At 37.0% G+C, this 18,065-nt stretch overlaps 1 protein-coding gene across 1 annotated transcript in view; it reads right to left on the bottom strand.

Annotated features, from left to right (window-relative positions):
- The window catches only part of tmem255b (transmembrane protein 255B), a gene marked incomplete at its 5' end in the record, with an annotated part of 19,276 nt that extends 1,411 nt beyond the window's left edge, over window positions 1-17,865 (bottom strand). The window contains 6 exon segments of the mRNA XM_014003038.1: window positions 1,883-2,026; window positions 2,751-2,910; window positions 4,669-4,754; window positions 5,266-5,346; window positions 6,659-6,748; window positions 17,803-17,865. Coding sequence (XP_013858492.1) covers window positions 1,883-2,026; window positions 2,751-2,910; window positions 4,669-4,754; window positions 5,266-5,346; window positions 6,659-6,748; window positions 17,803-17,865 — 624 coding nt within the window.
- Window positions 17,866-18,065: the final 200 nt, after the last annotated feature.

Below are 18,065 nucleotides of genomic sequence, written 5' to 3'. Positions count from 1 at the left end.
TTAATATTGAGTGTATACAATCTAATGTAACTGTCAGAAATCTTTGTTGATGGACAGACAGAGAAACAGGAAAACATGTCTCATTTCACAAATAAGCAGATTTGATCTTATTTACCTCAAAGTGGATGTGATCTGACCAGAACTGAAGCTAACAATATAAAAATAAAAAAAACGCTTATAAAGCTGATGTAATCTCTTACTATTATAATTATTGAACTGGTTAGCAGATATTAGCTTCTGTAGCTTATATTGTTATCCAGAGTGCTGAATCCTTCTACAATTTAGCACAAATGATTAAATATCACAAGCTGTTTTTGCTTCTGATTTATGTAATATTTACACAGTGTAAAATAATATTAAATTTTTAACTATTTTTAGATTTCTATTAGACAAACCTGATTACTAAATGAAAACCGCTGGGATGATTGCAGATGACTGACAGCTGGGTGTGAGACAGACAATGCAGAGGAGCTGAGGGGAAACAACGGTAGGAAACTGGAGCACAAAATAATAAATCTGCCAGGCAGAACATAAATAACTAAACAGATACAAAACAGGGAAACACAAATGATAATGACAGAAATGCTAAAAATGTGATAGAATTATGGAGTTCTTTTTAAAAGGGCAGCAAATAATTTTGGGTTAGGCTTCACTCAGCAGATACGGGTCCCTGCAGTCAATAAATAAAAGTGTTTGGGCGTAGTTTTGGTCAAGTTGTGGGCATGTTTTATGTAAACCTTGATTGATCAGATTTACATGTGGGCATACTTTAGGGTGAAGGCAGGTGGGAAGAAGTTCAGAACAGATGTTTGAGAAATCCTGCAGCATTTTTAGGCAGCGATGCTGAGGAGCAAAACGACAGGTGGGGACCAGAAATGCCTCTGGGACGTGTCTTTAAGCCGAGCTTCCTCATGGCAGAGCGCCCCTCCCCCCTCCCCACACACCCCGCCCATGACTCCTGCAGGCTCTCGGGTGAAAGTGAAAGTGAAACTTAAAAACTGTCTTCTGAGTTCCACTACTTCACACTCAGTGAAGCTCTTTTCAGATTCAAAATACCTTTGAGGAAATGTATTTTCAGATGCCAAGTAAACTGCATCATAGCAGCCCCCCCGCGAGCACGAATCGCTCCCCCCGCCCCCCGCACTGAAATGGACAAGACAGAAGCGGAAGGTGATTCTTAAAGAGACAGAGGCCAATTTCAAGCGTTTAGAAGAGGAAGTGATGAGAAGATAAGTTTATTTTCTATTTAAGCATAAAAACAGCATTTTAATAACAACTAAAGGAAACAGATACTTTATTATGGTATAGTATTTAAATGTATGCCGGAGAAACACATAATATTGCTCCTTTAACGTTAGTGACGATAAAAGTTTAAAGTTGTCCCCACTGTCTCTGAAAGTGAAGCACTGCAGAATCTGTACGCTTTCTCCTGCTTGTTGTTGTTTTATAATGATATTATTTATGAATAATGTAGCCAAATTTTTTTCTTAAAATTTTGAAGACATCTTTTACCGCTCCCAGAGAACCACGGTTCACTTTTCAGGAGTGCTATGTGCGAGTGACGGGGGCTGGGGATGGGTGACAGCTGGTAACAAAAATGCATAAATAGAAAATAAGTCAGTTTTGGACTTGAATCACTAACTACACTTTAAATCCAATGAAAGCAAGAATGTTAACTAATAAACTGGACAATAATCTGGCTATTTTTGTGATATTTCCACAGTTGTGGTCTTGACTGGTCTTGAAATAAAATTCCGAGTCCTCAATGTCCGAGACTGAGACAAGACCAAGACCGTCAAAAACTGGTCTTGAGACCGGTCTTAAGACCAAGACCAGTTTTGAGTACTACAACACTACCTGGTGGTCCTTCCTGTCCACCTACCTGCAGAGGTACGGGGTAGTTTGGGTACGCGGGCAGAGCCGGACCCGGAGGGCAGAACCCGGAGTAGCTGATCATGTGCTGGGTGGGGTTGTACAGGATGTGGGGCTGAGGTGCTGGACTGGAAACCACCGGAGAGGGCTTCCGCTGCAGGAGAGAGCCGAACTTTAGCTTTAGAGTGAAACTAATTGTAGCTAAAGAAAACTGTCTATAGCGGCTAAAAGCTAATGTGAACAAGACCAAAGCGAAAATTATCTAGACAATAGCTAGGAACTAAAGGAGAAAAATTATAGCTAAAAGCTAAATTTAGCACAACAGTGACAAAATGCTAAAATAAGCAAGACAGTAGTTAAAAGCTGAAATTACTTAAATTGTAGTTAAAAGTTCAAATGTAAACAGTTGCTAAAACCTAAAATTGGGAACACAATTGTAAAAAAGTAAAAGGAGAAAAATGTTTCTAAAAGCTACAATAACCTATACACTACCTAAAAAAATTAATGTAGCAAAATTTAGCTAATAGCTAAAAATACCAAAACAAAATATAAAAGCCAAACTTAGCAAAACCATAACTAACAGCTAAAAACTACAAAACAATAGTTAAAAACTAAATGTTGCATAACAGTAGCTAAAAGTTCAAATTAGCAGGACCATAGCAAATACAGTATGTAAATAAGCTAAGCTTTTGCTAAAAAAAACTATTAGGTGCAAGACAGAAGCTAAAAGCTAAAATTGGCAAGACAATAGCTAAAAGTTAAAGAAACAAACCTGTTAACATYAATTCAACATTTTTCTACTTTGGGCTTAGTTTTTCACTTTCCGTGTCAGATTTTAAATCAAAAAGCAGATTTTCATTATTTCAGCTCCTTCTCACCATGTCCTTGTACGCTCCGAGGATGGCGGCGTCGATGATGCCCAGGAACAGGCCGACGATGTTCAGCACCACGGAGGTCCAGAGCAGCCGGTACAGGTGGATCACGTCAGAGCAGCCGTTGACCCTGGTGAACTCGTAGTAGTGTGGGTGGTAGTCTGAGCTGGAGGAGGAAGAAGGAATTTCTGTTTAGCATCTGAAATATTTCTGTCATCAACTACATGATTTATGGTGTTATGTTACGCTGACGACACCCAAATATATTTCCCTCTTCTACAAAGTTCTCGCTTATTCAAAGGTGCTCTTATATTTGATTGACAGCTTGTTATCTGTGATTGACAGCTTGTTATCTGTGATTGACAGCTTGTTATCTGTGATTGACAGCTTGTTAACTGTAAATGACAGCTTGTTAACTGTGATTGACAGCTTATCTGTGATTGACAGCTTGTTAACTGTAATTGACAGCTTGTTAACTGTGATTGACAGCTTATCTGTGATTGACAGCTTGTTAACTGTAATTGACAGCTTGTTATCTGTGACTGACAGCTTGTTAACTGTGATTGACAGCTTGTTATCTGTGATTGACAGCTTATCTGTGATTGACAGCTTGTTAACTGTGATTGACAGCTTGTTAACTGTGATTGACAGCTTGTTATCTGTGATTGACAGCTTGTTATCTGTGATTGACAGCTTGTTAACTGTGATTGACAGCTTGTTGTCTGTGATTGACAGCTTGTTGTCTGTGATTGACAGCTTGTTATCTGTGATTGACAGCTTGTTATCTGTGATTGACAGCTTGTTGTCTGTGATTGACAGCTTGTTAACTGTGATTGACAGCTTGTCATTAGGTTTGGAAGATGTGTGGGTGGGATTTTTGTATGAAGGACACAATATTTAGTGTAAAGACCCTGGCTCCAAAAAACATAATGTCTATTCTGAATAAGAGATCAGCTAAACAGTAGCTAAAATATTTACAAAACTGTAGCTAAGACATGGAGAACAGTAGATAAAACTTTTATTTATCTAAACAAAAGCTAAATTTATTAAAAGCTATAAACAGTGGCTAAAAGGTTCAACCAAGAAAATGGTAGCAAAAAGGAAAACAGTTGCTAAAGGCTAAAATGAGCAAAATAGCTACTGTTAAATGCAAAATTTGCTAAACAATAGCTACTGTAGAAGCTGAAAAAATAATAAAGTAGCAAAAAAACAAAATTTACAAAACAAGACTTAAAGGCTAAAACTAGCAAAATGGTAGCCAAAAGTTAGAATTAGAAGAAAAAAGCTACTATAAAAGTTTTCTAATTTGCAAAACAATAGCTAAACTCTATAAACAGTGGCTGCAAGGTTTAACCAGCACAACAGTAGCTAAAAGCTAAAACCTGATAAACTAGCTAAAGGTTGAAATTAGCAAAACAACTACTGTAAAGCCAACATTTGCTAAACAGTAGCTACTGTAAAAGTTATAAAAACAAGCATAAAGCTAAAATTTACAAAACATGATATAAAGCAAAAATTAGCAAAACAGTAGCTAATAGTTAAGATTAGCAAAACTGCTACTGTAATATTAAATATTAGCACAACAGTAGCTACTGTGTAACTAACCTCAAGCTAAAATTTGCTAACATGACCTAATAGCTAAAATTACCAAAATAGTAGCTAAAAGGTAAAATTAGCAGAACAAAAGCTACCATAACAGTTAAAATGAGCAAAATAGTAGCTAACTTCTATAGAACGTGGCTAAAATGTTAAACTAGCAAAATAGTAGCTAAAAACTAAAACAAGTAAAGCAGCAGCTAAAAGCTAAAAGAAGCAAAACAGCTGCTGTAAACATACAAAATTAGCAAACAGTTGATTCTATAGACGTAAAAAAAAAAACAAAGTTTCTGCTTATTGAAAGACGTCTGGTGTCCAAACGTCTCACCTGTCACAGTTGTACAGGTAGCAGCAGTAGCAGGTGTTGCTCCTCAGTTTCAGCTTGCAGGCTTTGTTGAAGGAGCGGCACGTCACCTGGAGGGGACAGTCATGAAACTCAACGCAAGCAGCAGGTGAGCTGGACTTTAGACTAACCGTTTGGACTCATTCATAAACCTGTCGGCTAATAACATCAAGAACTTGTAATAACATTTAATTCAATTTGATAAAAAAAAAATTCAGATGTGCTTCAGGTTCAGTGATCGCTGCAGTGACATGTGTTGGCCACTAGATGTCGCCCTACGTTGTGTTAAAAGTCTTAAAGATGCTGAAAACTTTGTTGAAACTCAGACAGAGGTGACATTGTATGGAGGACAGAACCTATCATTATTGGAAATAAACGTATAAAATATAATCCTTCAAAATTAAAATGTAAATACACATTTATACCTAAATAATTGATGTAACTGATTTAACGGCACAATAATTTATTTGTCAAACTTCTTTTTGACCCTAAAATTTATTTTAATACGCCAGTTATATATTTATACATTTATTTCCAATAATGATAGGTTCTGTCCTCCATAGACATGTGAGTCAGGGTCACCTCAGAGTAGTAGCTGTCGTACACGTATCCTGATTCACTCCTGTAAAAGTCACACATGTCCTCCTCCACGGGCCTGATGTCCTAAAAATGATACATATCATGATTAATTAGGGTTGAAACACAATAACACTGTATTTTCCTTTAGTAGATCAATGACATCTAGGCTATAATAATCTACAAAATAAAATTTATTGTTTACAATCTCTTATTTTTTAGGTCTTTTTGWATCTTTGGAGTAGTTAAGGTTTACAACCACACCCTTTTATTCCTCATTGCGCAATCTGCAGCTCAACGGGGTAATAAAATATATATTTTTTTCACCATACTGAACGTGCAGTGAAGAAGGACACATTTATCTGCAGAAATGAGATAATAAAGCTGATYGATATCTGGAATGCACATTTGGAGCTGCAGCAGGGATGCTACAAGGATAATGTTAAACCTCAGACTTTTTAATTTCTGTAGATTAAAAAATTTGAATATTAAAATAATAATTTCAATCAATCAAAAGATAATCCTGATTTCCCCCAGTTGAAACATTTTTCCATTAGATTGTTTAGTTTTGCTACTTTTATCTAGCCCTTTGCTATTTCCATTTTTTTGCTACTTTTACAGTATCTTATAACCATTTTCTGATTTTAACTAGCATTTTGTTTATTAGCTTTTAGCTAACATGTAGCTAACATTTTACTTTTATCTCTATTACAAGTCTTTTGACATTTTTAGCTTTTATCTAGTATTTTGCTACATTTAGCTAGCTAAATTTTAGCCCTTAGCTAACAGAGTTCTACTTTTAGACAACTTTTTGTTAATTGTGGCAGCATTTTGCTATTTTTAGGTTTGAGACTTTTACTTTTAGCTTTTAGTTGTTTGCTTTACTTAACTTGCGTTTTTAGTACTTTTTGGATTTAGCTAACTGCTGCTTTATCATTTAGCTAGCTTTTTGAGAATTATTTTTTTTACCTAGCACATTAGCTTTGAGTTAGCCTTTTGCTAGTTTTAGMTAGACTGTTTCTAATTCTAGCAAGCATTTTGCAATGTTTAGCTAGCAATGTGCTACTTAAGCTTTTAGGCAGGTTATTTCTACTGTTAGCTATCATTTTTCTACTTTATATTTCTACCAACTGTAGCTAGTCTTTTATGACTTTTAGCTATTGTTTTACTAGTTGAGATAGCTTTTTTCTGTTTGTAGCTTTTGGTTAGCGTGTCTTTACTGTCAGATTTTTCAGTTAGCTGTTTTGCTTTTTTAACCGTAGATAGCTTTTTGCTCCTTTTAGTCATTTCCTCTCCTGCTTTTTAAATTTGCTTTAGCCTCTCAGTTTCAGCTTCTTTAGCAGCCCTAATCGTAATTTTTATCTGTTTTTTTTATTATTTAAATACGTGCAACACTCACTATGAACTCAGAGGCGATGATCCCGTCAACAATGGCACAGACGAACGACGCGATGATTCCGATACTGATGACGATTATCGCCGCCACCAGCTTGAAGAGAGAGAAATGAAAATGTTAACAATACACAGATCCCCAGGGGACATCGGGTGATTTTATTTATTTATTTTTTGTTCCTTTGCAAAAGTTTTTCATTCTCAATGCAACTGTAATACTTTGTATTAACTATATTGAATGAGACTTTTATTTTGAAATATATCGTTACAGAAACAGGATGTGTCACTACAAGTTAAGGATGGTGACGTTGCGTGTCTGGGATATGTTTACGACGAAGCTGAATTAACTCCTATATAATGGTATGTATGTGAATTCATTAAGAAATTTACAGGAACAAAGACAATGCACAACTTTTGCCAAAAACAAAATCCACTGATGTCACCTCGGGGGCTCCATAAAACATACATTTAGACATCCTCAGGGTTATTTTTCTTTAAAAAAGAAAACTTTTGCAAGGTAACGCTAAGAAGTAAAAAAGAAAAAAGATCCCCGATRTTGCCTCATGGGCTTAACGTACCTTTAGCCTTCTTCTGGAATATTTTTCTTTAAAACAAACTCTGGGAGACAACACAAAAAAATAAACAAAAATATCCCCCAATGCCCTCTTTGGGGCTTTGCAAAAAGGTTCTTTTTCCCAATTTTTTTTGGGAGGTAACCTAAAAAATAAATAAATAAATAAATATAACTATGTATATATTATTTATATATATACCTCCAAAGTCGCCCTGGGTGCTCCGTACAATTGTACCTTTAGCCATTCTCTACTTTTTTCTTAAAAACGACAGCAAACACATACAAACATGGGATTACATTTTCACCCTCAACTGATAACAAATTAAACGTCATAATTTCATGAATTTCTTATTTCATTTTCTTGAGCATTACGTCATGTTTCAGTTGAAGTGTTTCACAAAGACAGATTTACTGTTTCATCAGAAAACCTAACACACATTCAGTGGTAATCTTCATCTCCCTGGCTGGGTTTTGTCCTGATTGGTCGTCTGGCCGGCGGGATGATAAAGGAAATGTACGGCCCGTGGCTCTGCCAACAGAGAGGAGCTTTGTGTCTGATTTACGGGTCAGAACCGACAGGCAGGAACAGAACCACGGCCTCCCTGAGGTCAATCTAATTCCCTTGGGTCCGACACACAAATCCACTCAGCTTCCTGTTCCAATCACTGGTCAAAGACCTGAAGCCTGAGCTTTTCTCAACGAGCGAGGACCGGCCTCTCCGTCGTGTTCTGCTGCAGGACGGTCCAACACTTCGACCCAGCAGAACCAGCTGGCTGCTCACAGATGTCTGATCATAAAATTTACCATTCAGCATCAGCTACCGACAAGTTAATCGCCCCTTCGGGACATAAACTTCTGTACAGAAACCATTAATTTTTTTTCCTTAATCAAATTATCGAATAAAAAAATTTCCACTTTCCTGACACAAAAAGTAGTTTCTAGAAAAATTAACATGACTTCCTTCAGTGCTACATTTTAAATATCTAAACGGAATTTCTGGGTTGGACTGATCAGAYTGAACTGAACAACGGATGTGAAAACGAAGCTAAAACCTGATTTTTTTACATGAATTTTTCCTTCAGCGAGGTGAACGAGGAGCTGCGGAAATGATCTCTTTCCTGGCTGGTTTTATCTGCTGCTGGTCCAGACTCTTCACTTCATTAGCGGTTTAAATGACTTTGCTTTTATGGGGTGCAAGTGGGAGATGAGGCCAGCAGCCGAGACAATAGAGCCTGACAACTGCATTACTTCAGATTACCTCGGCACCATCTGCCAGAACATAAAACATCTTCACTACAGCCCCGAACCTCCGAGGAACCGAGTAATCAGAGTGTAGCAAGGATACGCACACAAAACGAGTTTGTTCACGTCCACAAAGTGTGAGGTGACTGTAGCTTCAATACTTCAGCTCAGTTACCGTTTGAAGTAACTCTGTAACTTATTTATTACTCAGTTAGATACTCAGTAAGGCCTGGGAGAAATATAAATATATTTAAAAATATGTCACAATAAATGCGTGACCAAAAACAGAAAAGTTAAAACTAGAGTGACAATCAAAAATACAGCAGGTAAAATAAGTATTGAACATGTCACCATTTTTCTCAGTAAATATATTACTAGAGGTGCTAATGACATGAAATTTTCACCACATGTCTGTAACAACCCAAGTGATCCATATATACAAAGAAATCAAACCATAAATGTCCAGGAATGAAGTTATTTGTAATAATGTGGAATGGCACAGGGAAAAAGTATTGAACACATGAAGAAAGGGAGGTGTAAAAAGGCATGGAAAGMCAAGACACCAGCTGAACTCTCTCAGTAATTAGAAAGCAAGCCTGCCCCTTGTCAGTGCAAATTAACATCAGCTGGTTCAGTCCCAAATGATGGCCAGGTATCACACAAGAACCATCTGATGATGGGTAAAAGTAAAGAGCTCTCTCAAGACCTTCACAACCTTATTGTTGCAAAGCATAATGATGGCATCGGTTACAGAAGAATGTCTAAACTTCTGAAGGTTCCAGTGAGCACTGTTGGGRCCATAATTCAGAAGTGGAAAGAACATTATTTCACCATAAACCGACCACGACCAGGTGCTCCTCACAAGATTTCTGACAGAGGAGTGAAAARAATTATCAGAAGAGTTGTCCAAGAGCCAAGGACCACTTGTGGAGAGCTTCAGAAAGACCTGGAATTAGCAGGTTTGATTGTTTCAAAGAAAACAATAAGTAATGCACTGAACCACCATGGCCTGTATGCACGCTCACCACGCAAGACTCCACTGCTGAAGAAACAGCATGTTGAAGCTCCTTTAAAGTTTGCTGCACAACATTTAAACAAGCCTGTGTAATACTGGGAGAATATAGTCTGGTCAGATGAGACCAACATTGAACTGTTTGGATGCCAGAATACACATCATGTTTGGAGGTCAAATGGCACTGCACATCAGCCCAAAAACACCATACCAACAGTGAAGTTTGGAGGTGGGAACATCATGGTGTGGGGCTGTTTTTCAGCATATGGTACTGGCAAACTTCAAATAACTGAAGGAAGGATGAGTGGAAAAATGTACAGAGACATTCTTGATAAAAATCTGCTTCCATCTACCAGGATGATGAAGATGAAACGTGGCTGGACATTTCAGCAAGACAATGAGCCCAAACACAAAGCCAAGGAAACTCTCAGTTGGTTTCAGAGAAAGAAACTAAAGCTGCTGGAATGGCCCAGCCAATCACCTGACCTGAATCCAACAGAAAATCTATGGAAAGAACTAAAGATCAGAGTTCATAGAAGAGGTCCACGAAATCAAGATTTGAAGACTGTTTGTGTGGAAGAATGGGCCAAAATCACACCTGAGCAATGCATGCCACTAGTTTCTCCATACAGGAGGCGTCTTGAAGCTGTCATTGACAACAAAGGCTTTTGTACAAAGTATTAGATARATTTCAGTAAGTGTGTTCAATACTTTTTCCCTGTGCCATTCCACATTATTACACTCACTTTATTGCATTTTTATTCTGAAGTTTTTACAGGTGGTTTAGAATTTGTAGCAAAGTAGTTCTACCTGTTTCAGGTAGAGTTACAAGGTTCTGTAAAATCACTGAAAACAATACAGCAATGTACTGATATTAGACATTTTAATTTGTAGTTTTGAATACTTAAGTATTTTCAAAAGTAAGTACTTCAGTACTTTAACTTAAGTAGATTTTTGACCGAGAAACTTTTACTTGTAGTTGAGTAAGATTTGACCATGAGTATCAGTACTTTTACTCAAGTACTAGAGTTGAGTATTTTGTCCACCACTGGTTACAGCTAAAAGAAGTAGAACATGAAATAAAAGCAAAAACTAGAAGCCACCTGAAACCCAAAATGCACTCTAAGACAAAAGTAGCAAAACGCTACCTACAAACCAAAAGACAGCTAAAAGCTAACATGCAGCAAAAAGCTAACTAAAACCTAAAGTTGTGAAAGGAGTAGCTAAAAGCTACGTTTATCAGAATATTTGATAAAAGTTTAAAGTAAGAAAACTGTAACACGGAAGAAAAAGCTAAAGCTAAACAAGAAGCTACTTAATTTTCCTCTGGGATCAATAAAGTATTTTTTAATTGAAGTAAGCAGCAAAAAGCTATCTAAACCCTAAAGTAGCAAAAAAGGTMATTTTAAGCTATATATATTAGAACACTAGCTGAAAGTTTAAAAAAGCTAACAAAGAATTAAAAGTAAAAGGGCTAAAAGCAGTACGATGTTAGCTAAAAGTTTAAAGTAGCAAAACTGTAACAAGAAGCTAAAAGCAGCAAAAAGCTATCTAAACCCTAAAGTAGCAAGAAGAGTAATTTAAAGCTAAATATTTTAGCTTTAAATACACTAGCTGAAAGCTTAAAAAAGCTAACAAAGAACTAAGAGCAAGAAAGGGCAAGCTAAAAGCTAAGAGCAGAATAACTTTAGCTAAAAGCTGAAAGTAGTAAAAATCCTTGCTAAAATCTTTAAAAAGTAAACCTGACAAACACGTGAAATCAGCAAAAGAATAACTAAAAGTAGCAAAGTGCTAACTAGCTAGCTAGAACCTACAGTAGCAAAAAAGTAGCAAATACTRAAGTTAGCAAAAATGGTGGTTGACTGCTTAATAAAAATGCTAAAAACTAAAAGTAAGAAAGGGTTAGATAAAAGCTAAATGTGACAAAAGGCTAGCAAACTTTGTAAGTAGCTAGACTAGCTAAAAGCTAAAATTAGCAGAAGAGAAGCTGAAAGTTAAAAAAAAAAGCTAACAAATACCAAAAATAGGACAGGGCATGCTAAAAGCAAAAAGTGGCTAAATTTTACAAAGTGACATTTAGAAAAAAGTTTTAAACACCTTAACAAAAGATTAGGTAGTTGTTAAATGTAGCAGACCAGTACCTAAAAGCTACCTAAAAGCATGAAAGGATTAAAGTTAGCCTAGCAAAAAGTAGGCAAAAGCTAAAAGTAGCTAAACAAATAGCATAAAAAAAATAAAAGCAGTGCCAGAAGCTAAAGCAGATTTCAATAAGGACAATGTTTTGTCAAAAATAAAGAAATCTAAGTATTTTTGCATTGGAAACGTTTTGTAAAAAAGTTAAATATTTACAAAAATAAAAATGTCACAGCATCTGAATGAGTTTTGATTTAGAAAAGGCTAAAAAATAAGGCACAAAGTATGCAGAAGTAATTAGTGAAAAAAAGTATAAAACAAATGTCAGAAAAATACAACAAATTATTTCTTTTCGCTTTTTATATTTCAAACACTCAACGCTAAACTACAGAAACATAACGATAACAGCCAAAGAAACACAATAAAATATTTTAGCGCAGAAAATACATTAATGGCAAATAGATAAAGACACGAGGGGGATTTTATGGCCTCGGTAAAGATCCTTATCGGGTCATGAAACTAAAGTCGCTGACCGCTGCAAGGTCTTCTTCCCCGGCTCACTGGACCACAGTCAGCTGGAAGGGTTGCTAATAGGAACCGATCGGGCCTGTTGGGTAAAATACAGCCCGGTAAAGGTTCTGAACTGCAAGGTGACCACGAGGAACGCAGGCTGGTGAAGCAAAGAGCTCAAAGTGTTYAGTGAGATATTAGAAAATCACAGACTGGCTGATGAAACCAAAAAATTACTGTCTTTGTGAACGAGTACCTTCMATATTTTACACAATGCCTTTCACCAAAAGTAAAAAAAAAGAGTGCGACAATTAAATTGGTCTGTCTCTGTGTTAGCAAAATATCAAATAAGTCACTGGAAAGATTTTATTAATTTACTTGTTTAACCAGGCAAATCCCAGCCTTACCTGCCTGAAACATCCCAGGACCAAACTGAATTTCAAACCCAGAACCTTCTTATTGTGAGACAACAGTGCTAACCAACAATCCACTGTGCAGCCAATAATTTAATAAAACTGATATGCGTACTTTCAGTGCTAGTTTACTACACTTTAATGATTTAAACCAAATCCTCCCTATGTTTCCCAGTACCTATGTACTCCTTCCACTTTTTCAGGTACCTAAATTTCCCGGTACCTACGATGTCCATTACCAAGGTTTTTTGGCTACATATAGTTTATAATGCCTAGGTTTTCCTGTAACAATGTTCCCCAGTACGTATGTTTTCCTGTACCAATGTTCCCCAGTACATAAAGTACATTAACATGTACTTAGGTTCTCCACTACCTATGTTTTCCTGTACCAATGTTCCCCAGTACATAGTCTTAGGTTTTCCTTTACCAATGTTCCCCAGTACCTACATGTATTTAGGTTATCCAGTACCTATGTTTTCCTGTACCAATGTTCCCCAGTACATACAGTACATTAACCTGTACTTAGGTTATCCAGTACCTATGTTTTCCTGTGCCAATGTTCCCCAGTACATACAGTGTGTTAACCTGTACTTAGGTTATCCAGTACCTATGTTTACTTAGGTTTTCCTTTACCAATGTTCCCCAGTATCTACAGTACGTTAACATGTACTTAGGTTATCCAGTACCTATGTTTTCCTGTACCAATGTTCCCCAGTRCATACAATACGTTAACATGTACTTAGGTTATCCAATACCTATGTTCCCCAGTACTTATGATTTCCAGTACATATGTTTTTCGTTACCTAATGTATGTTTTCTGGTACTTATGTTCTCCGTTACCTATGTTTCCCAGTGTCTATGTTTTCCAGTGCCTATGTTCCTCCATGCTGATGTCTTCTGGTGCCTTTTTTTTTTTACAGTACCTATGTTTTTCATTACCTAATGTATGTTCTCTGTTACCTATGTTCCCCGGTGCCTATGTTCACTGGAGTACATAACGGGGAACACAATCTCCAGGAAACACAAATGGCTTCAAGTCAGTCAGTTTTACAAATGTTGAGTTAAAATTTTGTGTAGTAGTATCTGAGAGTCATCCCAAATAGTCTGAGGTCACTTATCAGTAAGTCTGTGATTTATCTTTTGTAGCAGCACCTCATAAAAATTACCAATCGTAACAAAAAGTGCCATGAAGATAAATTATTTTCTTATGAAATCCAGGTAAGTGTGAAACTTATGTTTGTTTGCGGTAAATGATTCTGTCACTTTTATCACTGTTTACATGTCAAACCACATTAACGCCTCCGTCTGCTGCTTTACGAGGTCAGAGGAGCGACAGGGCTGGGTGAACCGGTGAGCTCCGGAGCTCTCGGGTGTCTGCAGCTTCACGGTGCAGTTAGTTGTTCTTTAATGAGGCGCTGCAGYGTGCCAACCCTCCTCTCGTGTTACCCAGCGGGCATCAGATGCTGGGGGGAAGAATTGGACACCTGCGTGAGGAGCGAACATCGTGTTTCGGGAGGAGACACCGTAGACCGGCGCAGCAGCAATCACAAACATTAATGTTTAAAGAAGAGATAAACAGGAGCAATGCCAAAGGAGCAGCCGWAGGTGCAGCCGGTCTTTCACCTGTTTTCACACGTCTAAAGCCACGAAGCAACTTTGACCTTGAAACAGAAAATAATAAAMTGATAAAAAAATAAAAGCTGGTAAAAAAAATGATGCTGCGTCACTCGAAGGGTATGTCTAAAGACAGAATTAGATACGGTACACTGTCCCATAAACTAATTCAACGTGATCTGAGCAGGCACACAACACCCCTAACACCCCATGAAAAATTCACCACACACAAACTCAGGCTCAGAGAACACATCTGTGTCACGCAGAGAACACGTTTTCAATCAAGTGTCCCAAGAAAACGACAGCAGAGACAGAGATTTAACTAAAATGTAAATTTCTTGTGTCTGTGGTTTTCCTAGCTTTTGATAATACACTGAATTTAGTAAAATTACCAGTTATGTTAAAGGAAAGTAAAAAGAAAAGTATTTGGATTTGCAGCTCTACTGTGTTCTACGACGGTGTATTAGGGCCACTTTGCAGATGAAAAAAAAAGGGGAAGGAAATCTCTGAGAAAAACTCAGAATTTCTGAGATCAATTTCAGAAACTTTGAACAAAAAACAGGCAATTCTCTTATTTTGAAAAGTTGCAAATTTGTGAGAAAAAAAACTCAGAAATTTCCATAATTAAAGGCAGAAATTTGCAACATTTAAACTAGATATTTTCTGACATGGTAAAGTCAGAAATTTACAAGAAAAAAACTCGTAAATTTATGGGAAAAAAMCTGAAGTTTTCAGGAATGGCTAAAGGGCGATTCCACCTGTTTTTACTACCTTGAGCATCTTTAATCTGCTCTAGTTTAAAAACTAAAACACTAGAGACTTCAAACCTGGACTAGATTATTCTACACTGATTGCAGAATGTTTAAAACCAAGTGTGTGATTTGTGAAACGTATATTTTATATGTGAAGCTCAAGGAAATATGGCGATTTCAGCACTTTTTATGCATTTTATGAACAAGCATGGCCCGATGGAGAGGTGGGAGAATTAGAGTGACTGAATCAATCATTCAAAATGATCATTGAGCCTATAGAGAAAAATAAATTTCAAAATTCAATGCAGCCACGCAATATCACCATCAATTTCCCCAACTTGTGGTGACATTTCCTGATTCGGTAACCAGATATTTCAAAATAAAAGTCTGAATATTTTGAAATATGTTTTTCTTTTTCTGTTGGCCGTTTAAATACAGTTTACTGACTTACTTATTGCTTCAGTCACTCACACCAAACACGTTTTGAGCATCGGGGGAGTCAGGTTTACACGCAAAGTCAATGATGGACCGTGGACGCGCGGATCAACAGCTCGTCAGTGCGCCGCTGCTAGTGAAACTCACTTATCTGATAAATTAATTATGAATTAATTATCTGGTAAGCGTGATGTGTTCTTGCTCCGTAAATAAAGCAAAGCCACTTTCTTTATTTCATCTGCCATACACCAACAGAGGAGGCTCTGGACGCGCATCAAGAGCAGTTTCGAAGAGCGTCTGTTTGACATCAAAGTGCACAAGAGTCCAACTTGAAGTATTTGTGTGTTTTTGGGCGTTCGGTGTGAAGYTGATAAGCATAATTCTCTCCATCGGGCCATGCTTGTTTATAAAAAGTGCTGAAATCACCATATTTCCTTAAGCTTCACTTATCAAATATATGTTTCACAGATCACACACTTGGTTTTAAACATTCTGCAATCAGTGTAGAATAATCTAGTCCAGGTTTGAAGTCTCCATGTGTTTTAGTTTTTAAACTAGAGCAGATTAAAGATGCTCAAGGTAGTGAAAACAGGTGGAATCGCCCTTTAGCCATTCCTGAAAACTTCAGAGTTTTTTTCTCATAAATTTACGAGTTTTTTTTTTCTTGTAAATTTCTGACTTTACCATGTCAGAAAATATCTAGTTTAAATGTCGCAAATTTCTGCTTTTAATTATGGAAATTTCTGCGTTTTTCTCTGGCAAATTTGTGACTTTTCAAAATAAGAGAATTGCTTTTTTTCTCAAAAATTTCTGAAACTAATCTCAGAAATTCTGTTTTTTTCTCAGAGATTTGCTCCTCCTTTTTTTTCCATCTGCAAAGTGGCCCTAATACACAGTCATAGTGCTCTACCAGTTAGGTGTGGATTACGTTTTGGTTCAGGTTAAGGTTAGGAATAAACTCATAATGGTTAGTGTTGGGGAAAATGTCTGGGTTAGGCATGAATGCAGTTATAAAATTAATGGAAGTCAATACAAAGTCTTCAGTTTGATGCAAGTACATGATATGTGTGTTGTACTTTGTTTTWGTTGCTGTTATTAGCAGCCACTACTTCTCTTTAGCTACTTTGTTTCTCTTTAGTTTTATCCATAGAATGTTTTATTTTTTAAATTATTGTTATGATTATGAACTCAAGACAGTCGTTCATAAATGTGAATGGATCATTGCTAGCCAACATCAATACTATGCAGCTATGGCTGTGTCCAAATTCAGGGGCTGAGTCCTTCGAAGGATCCAGCCTACCCATACTGGTGGGTGTGGCTGCCCGATCCGTACCGGAAGCACGATCCGTACTGTCCTGGAAACATCGGGCTGGATCCAATGGCGGCACTGTGGTGTAAGCGGATGACAAATTCGGCCTTCGGAGGATGCAGCCCCTGAATTTGGACACAGCCACTGTACAAACTAACAATGTAAGCTAGGGGTTAGCTGACATCAATGTTACTTCAATGTTAATAGCTAACAAAGTCAGCTAACTTTAACATTTTCAGGAAGGAAAAACTAAATAGGATTAAAAAAATTCATTGTATTGAAGTGCAGAAGACAAACATAATTGTGTAAATCCTATAAACTAGGAAATGAGGCAGCAGACAAACACCAGTGTCAGCCGTGTCCTCTTTAGTCAAAGTTAGTTTCATGCTGGTTTCAAATGARGCATATTTGATACTGTCTACAAGACTTAAATGTCACCTGACAGATTCTGGTTGCTTTTTAGTTCCTTCGTCACAAACTTTGGCTTAAAATTGTTTCAAGGTCAGATTTTAAAATCACATCTAATTTTCAGTTTTACATTTTACCTCCGCAAGAATCGCAGGTYGACTCTGAGAGCTGTGAACATGATATTATTTGTCAAATTATTTGTGTTCCTGTCTGAAATAAAGGATCTCTGCCAGCGAGGGGCCAATACTAATGCAATTCTCCCTCCTGCCATTGAAGTCCTGGGACAAATTTTCCCCAACCGCAAATCYGGTCACGTACGCCGACTCGGGCACCAGGACCATGAACTCATTATATCGCCATCAAGTAATCTGATTTGCTTCATGCTCACAACAGAGCAATTTCCCATAAAAACAGTTTAGCAAATTTGTACAGCGTGTAATATGATCTTGTATATATTTTTTTACATGAGTCCTGTTTTCCAGGAATGGGACCTCAGTTTTAGAAGTCAAAAAAATAAAAAAGGTGCAATAAGTCACCTTGAACAACAAGAAAATATATAATGTTGCACTAAAAAGTTTTGTTTATCTCTAAGCCACAAACAAAACATCAAGTTCAGAATATTTACAGCATTTAGACCCTTCTTCTATTTTTATTTATTTTTTTATAATTTTGCATTTGTTTGTAGCAATTTTGCCATTTTTTGGGGCTAGAAACATGGTAATTTGGTTTGCCGAGAGGGTCAAACTCACCATGGGTCTGCGGTTCTCTACCAGGTGGATGCCAATGATCCCCAGGAAAGCTCCAAAACTGAGCTGAAATTACAAACACAAAGCACCAAATTACAACCAGAAGAAGTGAGGAGGTTATTAATCCTCCCATTACACTTGGGTCAAAACGACCAACAAGACTGTTATCTTTAGTCAAATGTTTAACTAGTCTGTTGCCTTGGGTCAAATACCAAACAATTTTGTTACCTAGGGTCAAATGTTCAACTGGTCTGTTACCTTGGGTC

This window comes from Austrofundulus limnaeus, unplaced genomic scaffold (genome assembly GCF_001266775.1).
Source record: "Austrofundulus limnaeus strain Quisiro unplaced genomic scaffold, Austrofundulus_limnaeus-1.0 Scaffold16, whole genome shotgun sequence".
NCBI classification, from domain to species: domain Eukaryota; kingdom Metazoa; phylum Chordata; class Actinopteri; order Cyprinodontiformes; family Rivulidae; genus Austrofundulus; species Austrofundulus limnaeus.
Note: the sequence above shows the minus strand (reverse complement) of the source record. Positions and strands in the feature narration are given on the sequence as shown.